At 40.7% G+C, this 15,396-nt stretch overlaps 1 protein-coding gene, 1 long non-coding RNA gene and 2 pseudogenes across 3 annotated transcripts; 2 read left to right on the top strand and 2 right to left on the bottom strand.

Annotated features, from left to right (window-relative positions):
- Positions 1-1,129: 1,129 nt before the first annotated feature.
- Positions 1,130-5,088, bottom strand: LOC125189395 (heat shock cognate 70 kDa protein 2-like; annotated as a pseudogene).
- Positions 5,089-7,601: 2,513 nt separating this feature from the next.
- LOC125201319 (uncharacterized) lies at positions 7,602-9,651 on the bottom strand. Its single transcript, XM_048099381.2, has 2 exons — positions 8,473-9,651; positions 7,602-7,834 (listed from the first exon to the last, which is right to left on the bottom strand). Exons 1-2 carry the CDS (start codon positions 9,626-9,628, stop codon positions 7,797-7,799), a joined length of 1,194 nt encoding a protein of 397 aa, XP_047955338.1. The 5' UTR covers positions 9,629-9,651; the 3' UTR covers positions 7,602-7,796.
- On the top strand, positions 9,428-9,896 carry LOC125201320 (uncharacterized). The gene is made up of 2 exons (XR_016135972.1): positions 9,428-9,565; positions 9,649-9,896. It is a non-coding gene; the product is annotated as an uncharacterized LOC125201320 (long non-coding RNA).
- Positions 9,897-10,563: 667 nt separating this feature from the next.
- LOC125216367 (putative late blight resistance protein homolog R1C-3) lies at positions 10,564-14,425 on the top strand (annotated as a pseudogene). The gene is made up of 5 exons (XR_016135231.1): positions 10,564-13,209; positions 13,335-13,364; positions 13,862-13,891; positions 14,012-14,087; positions 14,161-14,425. The product of XR_016135231.1 is annotated as a putative late blight resistance protein homolog R1C-3 (transcript).
- Positions 14,426-15,396: the final 971 nt, after the last annotated feature.

The following is a 15,396-nucleotide window of genomic DNA, read 5'->3' as shown; positions in this document are numbered from 1 at the left end:
GGTTGCTATAAAATTAAATTCTGAATATTAGGTATTAATTTCAGGCATGGAAGCGGCAAGTTACGCAGGCGAGAAGAATGGTAAGATACCATGTTTTGTGTACGCATTCGAGGTTTAGAACAAGGATGACATAAAAATCACTACGCTAACGGAAGCTTTCTCTTGTTTCATTTTACAAAAAAATGTGTCCGGTTACTACTGAAGTATAGTTTCTTGTCCATTTTTAACATAGTACAGTGGTCCTCTTTCTAATTCATTGCTGCAGGGAAGTTGAGGATATAAACGAAGATCATGATTTTGAAGGTATTAAATCAATTAAGAGAGTAGTAGCTTTTTACTATGATCATATTTTAAATTCTTACTAAAATCATTGGCACTTATGTTGAGTATATAGACAAGGGTGATGATGAATGAGTATACAAATTCAAGTGATGAGCATGAGGAAGAGAGTGATGGTGACTACACGTCTGATGATGAGGATACAGAAGACGTCGATTTTGATGAAGATATTGCCAATCGAGAAGAGGATGATGGAGGTATTAAATATGTGAATGAAGGGCAGTAGCCTTGTAGAATAATAATTTGTTAAATTTGTACTGATGTTGAGTATGTAGGCGAGGGCGTTGATGAGGATACAGATGAAGAGGATGAGGAAGAGAGTGATGACAAATATGCATATGATGAATAGGAAACAGAGGCAAGCGCCAACGTCAAGGAGCATCTGAGTTTGTAGATTGTCTTGTTTGTTTTATGTAGAAGAATGTGGTTTAGTATTTGATGTTGTGTTTGGTTGATTTATTTTAGCATAGGAGTGTGACTTCATAGGGCCAATTTTCTTTATTTGCAGCATTCAGCTAAAAATATGAATTTTGCTAAGTTCTTTTAGTTGGAGTTCATGGTATTTTCTGCACCATTAATTAAGAAAAAGATGAAAGTGAACATAAGTAATTGAATCCACTTTTGATTTGTAGGAGAGCTCTTTGAGGCTTTGGATCTGATGCTACAAAGTGATACACATGTAATTTCAAGTTTGAGGCTTTGATTTCCATTGAATGAAACACTAGTGTTTTTGTATTTTAGGGTTGTCAGTTGAATTTAAGAATTGTAACTTTTGTTGGATTCTTTTAAGGATCATAAGTTGAGGGGATTATGCATGGATGGACTATTATTATGGGTTGAGTTTGATTGAAAGTATTACTTGAGCATTTAAATAAAGGTTGATGAACATGGATAAGAAGGTTGATGGTGAAAAACACTGCAGATTTTTGGGAAGCCATTGTAATAGGCTTAGAAAATGAGTTCTGTTTCAGATTAGGAAGCTGATGTTGTAATCTTCCTATACTAAGAAGGCATATTTCCTTGGTTACATTTACTTCTCGCACGCCATTCATCACGAGACACAGCAAGACGTTCAAGCTTGCTGATCCATCATCCCCCCTGGGGAATTCATTAGAGAAATCCCAAATTCAACATGAATTTTGGAATAGCATATACAAGCGGAGCTTTGAGGCGATCTTCTCATCCTTCCCGGTGTTCCTCATGTCGTAGGCGCTGTCTTAGCCTTGACCTTCCTCTTGCCGTTGGTCTGTAACAGGGTTGCACAGAGTTCAGTGGAGGAATACCCTCACACGTGAAATCAATAAGGTCTTGTGCACAAGTACTTCTCGAACGCCGTTCAGTAAGAGACACACACAAGACGTTCAAGCTTGCAGATCCATCACCAGGTCACTGCCCGCCCGTGGAATTCGTTAGCGAGATCACAATTTCAACTTCAACTGCTGAAGATGCAACATAGAATTCAACTGCTACAGACCAAATAGGAAGACTAAGCCTCAATTTTCTTGTGCCTTGGAGAGTATACTCTTGTTTTTGGACTTGGTGATGGTGACCCTGTTATTCCGGTCCTTAGCAAGAGACATTTAAGATACCATCGGCATCAATGTCAAAGCAAACAGTGATCTGAGGAACCCCCTTCGGAGCAGGAGGGATCCCGGAGAGCTTAAACTTTCCAAGCAAGTTGTTCTCCCTTGCCCTCGTTCTCTCACCTTCGTACACCTGAATCAACATACTAGCCTGGTTCTCTGAGTAAGTCGAGAACACCAGTTCCTTCTTCGTGGGAATAGCGGTGTTCCTTGGGATCAAAACAGTCATCACACCTCCAGCAGTTCTCAAACCAAGAGAGATAGGAATGGAGTCAAGAAGCAATAGTTCTTGAACCTTCTCACCACCCTCGCCACTCAAAATCGCAGCTTGGACAGCAGCAGTGCAGCACCATACGCCACTGCCTCAACCGGGTTGATGCTCTTGCAGAGCTCCTTCCCGTTGAAAAACTCCTGCAACAACTGCTGAACTTTGGGGATTCTCGTGGATCCTCTGACAAGTACGACTTCGTGCACAGAGCTCTTGTCAATCTAGGCATCCCTCAGGCACTTCTCCACCGGATCCATACATTTCCTGAAGAGGTCCATGTTTAGTTCCTCGAACCAAGCACGAGTGATGGGGGCATAGAAATCAATTCCCTCATAGAGACAGTCGATCTCAATGGTGGTTTCAGCAGCGAACGAAAGAGTCCTCTTCGCCCTCTCACAGGCTGTCCTCGTCCTTCTCAGGGCGTTCGGGTTACCACTGATGTCCTTGTTCTTCTTCCTCTTCAACTCGTTAACCAAGTGATTGATCATTCTGTTGTCGAAGTCCTCGCCACCGAGGAACTGTGGCACTCACCTCGAAGATACCCTACTCCATCACAAGAATCGAGACATCAAAAGTACCACCTCCGAGATCAAAGATCAACACATTCTTCTCTCCAACGACATCGTGTCCTTGCCAAGACCATACGCAATGGCAGCGGCAGTAGGCTCTTTCATGATACGCATCACATTGAGGCCGGCGATAACTCCAGCATCCTTGGAGGCTTGACGCTGGGAGTCGTTGACATAAGCTGGAAGACAGCATTCTATGTCCAATAATGATAAAATATTCCATGTCCAATAATGACACAAGAAGACCTTTTTTGGCTGACCAATTCAAAGCATCTATGCAATGACTTTTGCTTGAGATTGCTTTATTTGATTTGCAAAGCTTACTCCATTTTCAAAATTTTTGGCCGCCAAATTGGACTGACATTTATATAGTTACATATACTACCATTTTCTCATGTCAAATAAAACTCAACCACCGCCAACTCTCTGATCAGAAGAATGACAGCTTATGGTGCTGTTCTTTCTCTTAGGAATACGATTTACAATATTCTAGAATGTTCTTGTTTCAGCCTCGTAGATCCTTCTCGACTAATCATAGATGTCGTGTACAATGTGTTGGATGTTAGATATTTTAGTGTAATTGGATTAACTTGAATGATCGGTTATTGTTATAATGATACATCATTTAAGTATGGAGGTGCGGAGTGCACGCTTATTTGAATTCGTTATGATATTAGGAGCGAAGCTCCAAGATAGATGAACGGGGGTCTGGGGCAGCGCCCCCGGGTAGCGGGGTCCAAGGGGCGGCAGCCCCTGGCTGGGGTCGAGCTGTATCGGAAATTCATCCGAAAATATAATTTCCGAAATTCGAAGGACTAAATTGCAATTTTGGAAACACTTGAAATTCGGTTATTTTCGGTTTCATCTCCCAACAGGTGCAATGCTTCATTGCACTGTTTCATCTTCTTCTTCTACTGATCATTTTCTGGTTCATAATGATCGAAAATACAGACATATGATCTTCTAATACTCTGAATTTTATCCGATCAAACATTTTGGCTGAACCCCGAAATTGATTTGATCTGAAAGTGATAAACACGACTTTCAGATATCCAGTTTTTGTTTCTCTGTTTTATATCTCCCTAACATTGGATCCATTGCAACAAATTCTGGAAAGATTGGACGAGACGAGTCCAAGCAGGAGCAGGAAGAAGGTGAATGCTTTGGATGGAATAATCAAAGATGCAATTTGGAGATTTGAAGACTCTTTGGAATCTCTTCTCATTCAACACATTCCTTCACAATCTGAAACTCTTCCAGAGATTGTCTCCATTGATCTGCAGAGTCTGGAAACAATGTGAATTCGTTGATCCGGAAGCTCACGGATATGGAGAAGGAGTGCATTTATGAAGTAGAGAATATGCCTCAAGATGAACCTATTTGGAACCAACTCGAAGATTATTGGATTACCAGACTAGTTTGAACAACTCAAACAAATCTTACATCAAAGCAACCGTTCTGGAGTCGTAAATGCTGTTTTTATGGAATGGCGGGCGTTGGGAAGACCACTCTTGCTATGCAAATTTATCAAGATCCACAAATTCAGAGGCTATATGATTGTCGCGCGTGTGTTACCGTTGGCAGAGTACCTCAACCGATCAGTCAAATTTTGCGAGGCATCGTTGTATTATTAAGTTGCATGGTTTTAAGATTTTCATGATCTTTGCTTTGTTTCGACATCGATGAAGATTATAAGGATACCGAGGAAGAGGATTCAGACGATGAAGATTATAAGGATACTGAGGAAGAGGATTTAGACAATGAAGATTGTGAGGATTTAGAGGAAGAGAATTATGATGAAGATTATGAGGATACTGAGGAAGAGGAATATTTTGAGGATATATATATTGAAAGAAGATGTAGGAGACAATGTATTGTGTTGTGTATTCATTAGAATGATCCATCCCCCTTAATATAGGAGTTGTTACACTGTAATTACGGCATACAATCATTCTAATTCTTAGGCAAATATGCTCCCTATCAATTACCTATCAATTACATATTTCCTCCTTTAATTATGTCTCCTTATTTGGTAAGTTGGGAGTATGGTATATTTGACACTCCCCCTCAAGTTGTGCAACGGCATCCCCGATACTCAACTTGCCTAGTACCTCAATGAAGGTTTTGGGATTCACTGCCTTCGTGAGAATGTCTGCTATGCTAGTTGTTCTTCTGATCGGACGAATGGGAGCTCTATGACTCCCCCTTCGATTTTTTCCTTGATAAAATGGCGGTCAACCTCCACATGTTTAGTCCTATCATGTTGGACTGGATTTTCTGAAATGCTGATCGCTGCTTTGTTGTCGCAGAAAAGCTGACTTTTCCTCATCGGTGGAAATCCAATCTCAGTGAGTAATCTCCTAAGCCACATTATCTCCGTTAGACCACTCTTGATTCCTCGGAACTCTGCCTCTGGATAAAGCTACTACTTTCTGCTTCTTGCTTTTCCAAGTAACCAGGTTTCCTCCTACAAACGTGAAGTATCCCCCAGTGGACTTCCGATCTATAGGATTACTAGCCCAATCAGCATCAGTGTATCCATCTATCTCGAGATCTTCACTCTTCCTAAGTAGCACTCCATATCTCGTGGTTCCCTTGAGATAGCGTACGATCCTCAATGCAGCATCTAAGTGATTTTGTTGAGGACGATGCATGAATTGGCTTACCACTCCAACCGCATATGAAATGTCAGGTCTTGTGTGAGACAGATAAATGAGTTTGCCTACCAACCGTTGATATTCTTCTCGGTTTGCTAACTTAGCGCCGTCTTCAAATTTCAATCCATGGTTCACCATCATTGGAATGTCTGCTGATTTACAGTCCAACAGTCCAACTTCTGCCAGTAGATCAAGCACATACTTCTTCTGTCGTAAAAATATCCCTTTCTTTGACCGAAGCACTTCTATTCCTAGAAAATATTTGAGGGGCCCAAGATCTTTCATCTCAAACTCCTGAAATAAGTTTGCTCGGAGATTACTGATTTCCTCTTCATCGTCCCCCGAAATGATCATGTCGTCCACATAAATTAGCAGACAAGTCATTTTCTCTCCTCGCTTCTTCAAGAAAAGGGTATGATCTGAATGGCTTTGGATGTACCCATACTTCTGCATTGCTTGTGAGAATCTGCCAAACCATACTCTTAGTGACTGTTTTAGTCCATACAATGTTTTCTTAAGTCTGCACACCTTTCTTCCCCTTGAGTATCTAGGTGGCATCTCCATGTACACTTCTTCATTTTTTTTCAGTTCACCATGCAGAAATGCATTGGTCACATCAAACTGGTGTAGAGGCCAATCTTTACTTGCAGCAACTGCCAGCAGTGTTCTGACTGTGCTCATTTTTGCTACTGGGGAGAAAGTCTCTTCGTAGTCTACTCCATACGTCTGCGTGTACCATTTTGCCACCAGTCTGGCCTTGTATCTCTCAATCGATCCGTCAGCTCGTCTCTTGATGGTGAATATCCATCGGCATCCTACTGGTTTCTTTCCTTCTGGCAAATTGCATTCTTCCCAAGTGCCATTTCTGATAAGTGCATCCATTTCCTTCTTCATTGCCTCCCGCCAGTGTTTATGCTTCATTGCCTCTATCCATGAACACGGAATCTCCTCGTCTTCATATAGAGCTGCCTCAAATGCCTGTGCCATTTCTGTTAGGTAGCCTTGTGCAGAATTGACAATGGAATATTGGGTTTTCCTTCCTTTCCACTCTGGGGAGTATCTCTTGGGAGGTATCCCCCTGTTTCTTCGTAGGGGAAGTATAAATCCTCCCATGTCGCTTCCACTTATTTCCACTGGTTCACTGTTTGCAGCAGTTTCCTGTCTCAGATCATCAATATCAACAATATCGCTTACCATAGGAATCGCAGGCGGGGAAGATGGTGTAGGAATGTCACTCAACTCCTCAGGCTGTGTATGAGACTCTGTAGACGGCCCGTTGGTACTGCAGTTCACTTCGTCTGGTGGACCAACTTCAGTCACAAGGTCTGTATTTGGCAAGCTATGGAGATTTACGGTTTGAGGTAGGGAACAACTGAGCGGGCCACTAAGTGGAATATTATCACTCTCCTCCCCCTGACCGCGAGGTTGGGTAAAGAAATACTCACTCTCAACGAAATCACAATTCATTGTGGTGTACAGGCTTTTGGCTTTAGGATCATAACAGCGATATCCTTTTTGATTTGTTCCGTACCCCAAGAAAACACACTTAACAGAGCGGGGAGCAAGTTTGGATCGGTTATGTTTTGGGATATGGACATAAACAGAACAACCAAAGATCCGCGGTTCAAGGTTAAGAGGTGGTGGTATTTGGTGCATAGATGACATAACATCGATGGGTTTTTTGAGATTTAGGATGCGGGTAGGTAATCTGTTGATGAGGTAGACTGAAGTGGCTAAAGCTTCGGGCCAGAAATTTTTGGGGACCCTAGATTCAATCACAAGGGCTCTAGTCATTTCGAGTAGAGTCCTATTCTTTCGTTCAGCTACCCCATTTTGTTCTGGTGTGTGTGGACAGGTTGTTTGATGGATTATCCCTCGTTCAGAAAAAAAGTTTTGCATATTGGCATTAACAAATTCACCCCCATTGTCTGACCTAAGGATTTTAATTGTTTTTCCATATTGATTATGCACTAGAGTATAAAACATACAGAATTTGTCAAAGACCTCAGATTTTGACCGTAGAAAGTAAACCCAAGTCATACGCGTGCAATCATCAATAAAGAGAACGAAATATTTAAACCCTAGACCACCCACCACAGGAGCGGGACCCCAAACATCAGAGTGAACAATGGAAAAAGGAACCTTCTCACGGGTATTACTAAATTTAAACGTGTGTCTGTGGCTCTTGGCCAAAAAACAAGTTTCACAATTCAAATGGGAAAGATTGCTAGTAAGTTTAGGAAACAGAAGACGTAAATATCCTATAGACGGATGTCCTAACCGGCGATGCCAAATCCAGGCTTGTGATGAAGTCGGTCCGTGAGTCAGCATCGCAGTACCGTGGTGGGCCATCCTGTCTACATAATAAAGCCCTTGTTTTTCAGTGCCACGCCCAATCATCATCCCCGTCTTGATATCCTGTAATTCACAGAAATTGGACTGCATTAGTAGTTTACAATGGAGTTCTCTGGTAATATGACTGACCGAGACCAATTTATTTGCCAGAGAAGGGACATAGAGACAGTTCGAAAGTCTCAAAGTGGGCGACAGTGTGATAGTGCCGGCTCCTGCAACAGGTATTGTATGCCCATTTGCTGTGCGAACAAAACTTTTACGAGAATCAGATATGTCAGTGAAATCAGATGCCTCAAAAGACATCGTGTCTGTCGCGCCACAGTCAAAAATCCAATTTTTATCTTTGTTTATGGAAGTAGTCACGGAGGAATTTGCTAGGGCCTGGAATGAATTGTTGCAGCTGATATTTGGTGTAAAATCAAGTTTTGGGGTATTTTGTAATGTGTTTTCGGATTTATGTAGAGTTGGGACTTTTTTTGGCAATAAGTTGGGGCTTGGAGGGGGTCTTTGTAATTTTTGGTGTTTTGTGGGGTGGGTTTGGGAGATATTTCCTGGATGGGGTATCTGATGTAATTTGTTTGTTTCTGTGGGGCTGCTTTGTAAGGGAGTTAAATGGTGGGGTTCGAAAAGATATTTGTCACAACTATTGGGGTCAAATGATAACTTCTCATGAGTTGGGGGTTTTATCCCCAAAATCATACCTGACATTGACATAGCCCTAGCCGTGGAGCACACAACCTCCTCACTGCCGCGCTGTTCGTTTCCTGTTCCGCCGTGCGTCGCACCGGCGCTGCCCGCCGTGCCCCCGGCGTCGGTAGCCCGGTCTCCGACCACAGTGGCGACCTTTCCTCCTCGATTCGCGGCAGCTCTTGTTGCTCTGTTTCGCTTCATTTCGTCCCACCAATCGGGAAATCCGATTAGTAGGAAGCAACCATCTTTGGTGTGCTTTTTACCACCACAATGGGTACAGGTAAGTCGGCTTCGATCTTCGTCCGGTCGTTTCTGCCATGGGCGTTGAGTCGCCTGCTGTCCAGTGGTTGAGCGGTTTCGAGCGGTGGCTGCGAGGCTAGAGGCGAGGCCGGCTGGATTCTGTGAGGAGCCTATGCCCTGGATTTGGTTGTTGACTGATTCTCGTCTGACGCGTGCGTATGCCTTGCGCGCCGATGGTAATGGGTCAAGCCGGATGATTTCCTTTTTGACAGATTCATACTTGTCATCCAGTGCGGTGACGAATTGATAAAGCCGTAACCGTTCCTTTGTCATTGGTATTATCTCTCTGCGATCTATCGAGATCCACAGAGATTGGAACTTATTCCAGAGGCTCTCGAGGGACATTTCATCTTGTTTGAGTGTGTTTGTCTGTCGGTACAGGTCGTATACTTGAACGGGGTCTGCGCCGCTGCCGTAGGTGATGGCCAACCCGTCCCAAAGATCCTTGGCCGTTGCATATTGTGAAACCTCATTCACAAGATCCGCCGCCATGTTGTTGATAATCCAAGTAAAGACGCAGTGGTCTCGTTGCTGCCATGGTTGATATGTTGGGTCGTTTCGGGATGGAGGGACAGAAACTCCATTGATGTGAGATGTCAGTCCCCTCCCCCCAATTGCCCGGTCCATGAGATCGGCCCAAAGTGGGTAATTATCCCCATCCAGTTTCGCTCTGACTGTGATATCACCCAACGATTCGGGGTGATGAGTCTTTTCTGGAGTTTTGTTGGGGATCGAACTCATGCTCAGCCGCAGGAACTCCGCAAATTGTGCGGCGAGTTCCGCAGGGAAGGGTGAAGGGTTTGGGTGGGAATCGGTGTTTTTGTTGTTGGTTGTTTCTGACATGTTTTCTGTTTCAGAATCGGACATATTGCTTGTGTTTGCTGTAGGATTGAAAAGAAGGTTGGGAGAGGTATATTACGGGCGGTGATGAAATTTTTCTGAGCCCGAACCTGCTCGTGATACCATATTGAAAGAAGATGTAGGAGACAATGTATTGTGTTGTGTATTCATTAGAATGATCCATCCCCCTTAATATAGGAGTTGTTACACTATAATTACGGCATACAATCATTCTAATTCTTAGGCAAATATGCTCCCTATCAATTACCTATCAATTACATATTTCCTCCTTTAATTATGTCTCCTTATTTGGTAAGTTGGGAGTATGGTATATTTGACAATATATGAGGATGCAATGGAAAGGATGAAGAAGATTATGTGAGGATACAGATGATGAGAACAAGGAATAGAATGATTAAAAGAATAATTGAGCTAAATATTCAGTGACCAAATTGTAATCCGACTTATACATATTTTTTAAATGAAATAGTGATTGATTTTAGTCATTTTCAAAATATAACAATTACAGTAATCTAATAGTGTACTACACAAATAAAAATATCTAGTAAATTATCTAATTTGATTTCGAAAGAAATAATATATGTAAACTCCCAAGAGAGTTACAAATCAACTGAAAATCGAAAAACTGAAGTAACCGAATTATGTACAGACGAGGAGAACGAGTATACAATGATGACGAATGTACGTATGATCACCTGCAGCATACAGAGGCAATCAAGATTTTAGATCATTCCAGGAAAATCAAGAAAGTTGGCCCCATATTTCTATAAAATCAGGAAAAGTATATACATACAAAAGCAGATTGGAAAAGATGATTTATATTATTACGCGTTATGAGCATCAGTATTAGAATAATATTTCAAAAGTGATAAAGGAGTAAAAAAGCCTTCAAATCAGGAAGTTAGGCACAAAGTGTATGAACACAATGAGACCACTTATTTTGTATGGCCAAATTAAACTGAGATTTACTCATATCACATTACCAGTTTTATTCCTTCCACCACCAGCTTTCATACAAGAGAGATGACGGCTTACGGTGCTGTGAATTCTCTTCGGAACACAATCAACGATATTCTCTATTGTTCTCGTTTCAGCCTTGTTGGTCGCTCTCAAGAAATCATGCAAGTCGTGTACAAGAAGCTGGAGCCGTTGCCTGAAATTCTGGAAAGTTTGGACAAGACGAGGCCGAGCAAGAGCAGGAAGAAGGTGAATGCTTTGGATGGAAGAATCAGAGATGTAATTTGGAAATTTGAAGACTCGTTGGAATCCCTTCTCACTCAACAGATTCCTTCACAACTCGAAAGTCTTCCAGAGATAGTCCCCGTTGATCTGCAGAATCTGCTGTATGATGTAAACATCTTGATCCATGCGATCGAGGGTATGAAGAAGGACTACATTTATGAAGTAAAGAACATGCCTCGAGACAAACCTATTTCCACGGAAATTGGTTTTCAGGGAACCAACTCAAAGATGATTGGGTTATCAGTCCAATTCCAAAAACTCAAAACTGGTCTTCTGCAAAGAAATATAGGCTGGAATCATGTGTATGGACTTTATGGAACAGCAGGCATTGGGAAGACCACTCTTGCTATGCAAATTTATCAAGACGAAGAAATTCAGAGCAAATATGAGTGTCGCGCGTGGCTCACTGTAGGTAGAGTGCATCAACCGATCGGTCAAATTTCACGAGGCATTGTAGCACAACTCTGTGGAACTACACAAGGAGATGAAGAAATAGGTGACTACTTGAAAAAACAATTGTATGGAAAGAATTCCTTAATTGTGTTGGATGATGTCAATCACTTACCATACATAGAAATGGGATGTACTAATGTCTTATTTACTGACCGGCATCGAAAATGGATTGGAGATTATCTGAGTGGTCGTTCTTTGTATGAGGTGCAGATTTTAAACGAAGAAGAGGGTATGGAGCTACTATGTGAGAAGGTGTTTGGTGATGAGATTTGCCCTCCTCAACTTCACAAACTTGCCACCAAAATTGCCAAGCTCTGTGAAGGTCTCCCTCTCTTGATACTCACTGTTGCTGACATCCTATCCAAATCCGAGCATAACAGAGATCCAGTCTACTGGAATGAAGTAGCAGAAAGGAGAAATTCAGTGTTCACAGATGCATATAATGAAATATCAAAGGTACTTTTTCCAAGCTACGATTACTTACCTCAGAGTCTTAAAATGCCTTTTCTGTTTATGGGAGTTTTCCCTCTACATTATGACACCCCACCTTTCAAGATAGTCAATATGTTGACTGCTAAGGGGTTGTGGTGTGATTGGAAATGTTTGACGGATCTAGCTTTCGACTATAGTCTTGTTTTACGCAACTTCAGGAGTGTCGATAAAACTTCTTGTGAGTCAACTTATCGCAAGTATAAATCTTGTTGGCTCCATTCTTCATGGTGACACGTGTGCAGAGGAGAAGCTAGTAAGCACAAGTTTTATCGTGTCTTAAATAAGTTGGTTGATGCCAGTGAAGAAGTTATAAACGGTCAGCGCGGCTTGTGTCTCGAAAATAACATTTTATTTGGCATCAAAGAGTTTGGCAACTCGGTGAGATTGAACTGTGCATCGTTCACACGTTCTCTCCTTTTCTATGGTCCTTACCACCAATATCCAATCATGTTGGTTTCAGGTTGCTAAGGGAAATAGACACTCTTACACAGCGTTTCAATACTTTCCCGATAGAAATTTTGTCACTTGTCCAACTAAAGTACCTTGCTCTAACTTGTAACGGAGAACTCCCTGCAACTATATCCAAACTTTTCAACCTTGGAACCTTGATTATTCATCCATATCTGAATATTAGACGGTGCGGAGCTCCATCGTATGTACCAATACAAATATGGGACATGTAGCTCCATCACATGTTGCTTCTTTGAAAAATCTCAAAACACTTGTAGGTGTGAATGCTAGCATTTGTACTGTATTGGAACTCTCCACAAGGATTCCTAACATAAGGAAATTAGGAATGCAGATCGAGCTAACGCCTTATGACGACCATAACAACCTATTGATCTGCTTTGATTGTATTTCATCACTTGAATTGGACACACTCAAATTGAGTATAACAAATCCTGTGGTCAAGAGAGATCATGCTTTCCCGGCCGGGTCACTGAAGCTGCCATATAATTTGAAAAAGTTACATTTGAGTGGCATGGGTTTCCCGTGGGAATACATGGATGTCGTTGGCTCTTTGCCATTTCTTCAAGCCCTCAAACTGCGTCCTACGCCTTTCAGGGTTCACATTGGGTAGCTAAAAGGTATAGTTTTAGGAATCTTCGGTTTCTTCTGATTGAAGAAAGTGATTTAGTGCAATGGAAAATAAGATACGGAAGCTTCCCGAACCTAACATACCTGAGCATGAAACATTGCTTCAAACTAAAAGAGATTGGCAAGCCTGCTTCTCTGGCTCCGTGGCCAAGTGAAAATCCAACCAGAATGATTGAATTAGAGGACTGCAATCCTTTAGCATTGACTTCGGCCAGACAGTTAATACCAGATGATGGTGTTATGCCTCATGTTATTGTCTCTTCTTCTTATTACGAGAAACCGACAACTATCAAACTTGAAAGGTTAGTCATCCATGCATCTACAGATCAAATCATGTCTTAGTCTTAACATATGTTCAAATTCTAATTGAAAATTTGATGTATCGAATTAAGTGTTATAACTCGGATATTTATGTATCAATTTTCAGGCGAGTCGACCATATGACGTATCAGGAAAGGTGAGACATCACATTTTCTATCTGCAGTTCAAAATCAGACATTGTTCTATCATGTCTTTTTCGTGTTTCACTTTGTTTTGACATCACAAAGTTATTTCATTACATGTATTGTTTTGTTGAATCAACTGAACTTGTTTGCATTTGAGGCATAGAACAAAGACAACATAAGCTTTCTCTCATTTCCTTTTACCAAAAAGATGTGACAGTTGAAAACATGTACATTATTTTTTCGGATATTTATGTATAACTTCTGGGAGGTGTGATTAATTGCTAACTTCTTAAGTTGCTTATCAATGCATTGTGTTAAAATTGTAAACACGATGATATTAAAATGTCAATACATAATTTTGTTGACATTTCAATACACTGTGTTGACATTATGTGTTGATATTTAAATGTCATTGTGTTGACATTTTTAATACACTGCATTGATAAATTAGTAGAGTTAGCAATATAATGCACCCCTAACTTCTGGATATTTATGTATCAATTTTCAGGCGAGTCAATCGTATGAAGTATTATGAGAGGTGAGACGCCACATTTTTCTATCTGCAGTTCAAAATCATTCATTGTTTTTATAGGGATGTGACAGTTTACAACATGTAAATTATTTTTTGTTTGGTGCTCTTTCAAATTCATTACTGCAGGAGCAAGTCTGATGTCGAGGAAGAGAATGATGACGGTGATGTGGAGAAATTTCCGATCAAGGAGAGGATAATGAAGGTATTGTATATCTGTATATGTGATCATTTTTTAAACTTTTATTGAATATTTGGCACTGATGCTGAGGATATAGGCAAGGGCATTGATGGGGATGAAGATGAGGAGAATGAGAAATAGAATGGCTACGAATATACGCATGATCATGAGGAAAAAGAGGCGAGCGCAACCGTCAAGCAGCATGAGAGTTCATTGAGACATTTTTAATTTGCAGGAGAGCTCTTTGAGGCTTTGAATCTGCTGCTACGAAATGCTACACATGCAAAGCAAAATATGAATTCATGAATCTCTTGGTATTTTGGTTTGATTTCAAATAAATGAATTGTCAGTGTTGGGTGTTAGAGTATTATGTTGTCACCTTAATTCAAGAGTTGAAACTTATGGTGTGGATTGAATATTTGATTGAAAACATTACTTGAGCATTTAAATAAATCTGAGGTTGGAGAAGCATAAAATGAACAGTATTCCCAAATTTATAATGAAACGGTAAAAATTGACGCCAGTAAAACTAATCAGATAACCAAAGAAAATGAAGATGAGATTAATTTAGAAAGGGATAAAAGAATAAATCATTTTCACTATTAGTACAAATTAATTTCCTAAGAATTGGACCTTCCCTATCACATAATAGATGGGCCTTAAACGAATGAAAAGCCCAATTGACATGAGCTTTAACATAGGCCCAATTGACATGGGTTTATTAACAAAGAGGCGAAGGACCTAAAATGAAAAAGTTCGGCACGGAGATTAAAAAAAATTGTGTTAGGTGAGTTAAGTAACGGGAGAATAAAGTGGAAAATGATAAAGGTAGAGAGATGAAGATAGAAAAAAGTAAGAGAGGGTAAAGTAGGTGTGGAAAAATGTGTTGAATTTTATTAAAAAAAAAAGAAAATGACTCTATTACTATGGAACGTACCAAAATGGGAAAATGACTCTATTACTATGGAACGGAGGGTGTACTAAGATTTTGGCTGACTCATGAAGAAAGAAGCTGTTTGGATGAGAAGTTTCCTGGGAGATCCCATATAAACTGTCAGAGAAATCCGCATATTAATGAGTAATTCGATTATTGTGGATGCCATCCAACTTCAACTGTCCGATAGAATGTCTAATCAAAAAACACATCAATTGTTCAATGAATTGTCTCACACAAAAATGAAAAGTATCTTGTTCTTGACACCGATGGGTTTAGTACTGTGTGTTTTAATGTGTAACTGGTAAAATATGAGAGAGATAGAAAGAAAAAGGTAATTGGATAGAAAGACACTAATTTTGTGGGACGGGCCAAAATAAATAAAAGAAGACTATTTTT

The sequence above is a fragment of the Salvia hispanica genome, chromosome 2, assembly GCF_029641045.1.
Source record: "Salvia hispanica isolate PSC_SH4W2 chromosome 2, Shi_PSC_v1, whole genome shotgun sequence".
NCBI lineage: Eukaryota > Viridiplantae > Streptophyta > Magnoliopsida > Lamiales > Lamiaceae > Salvia > Salvia hispanica.
Note: the sequence above shows the minus strand (reverse complement) of the source record. Positions and strands in the feature narration are given on the sequence as shown.

Bases quoted from the DNA above. Each gene is read 5' to 3' on its own strand.
- LOC125201319 (XM_048099381.2), bottom strand. From the start codon at position 9,628: ATGTCCGATTCTGAAACAGAAAACATGTCAGAAACAACCAACAACAAA. The intron at 7,835-8,472 runs GTATGATTTTGG...TGTGAATTACAG, and splicing joins TAGGGCTATGTCAATGTCAG to GATATCAAGACGGGGATGAT.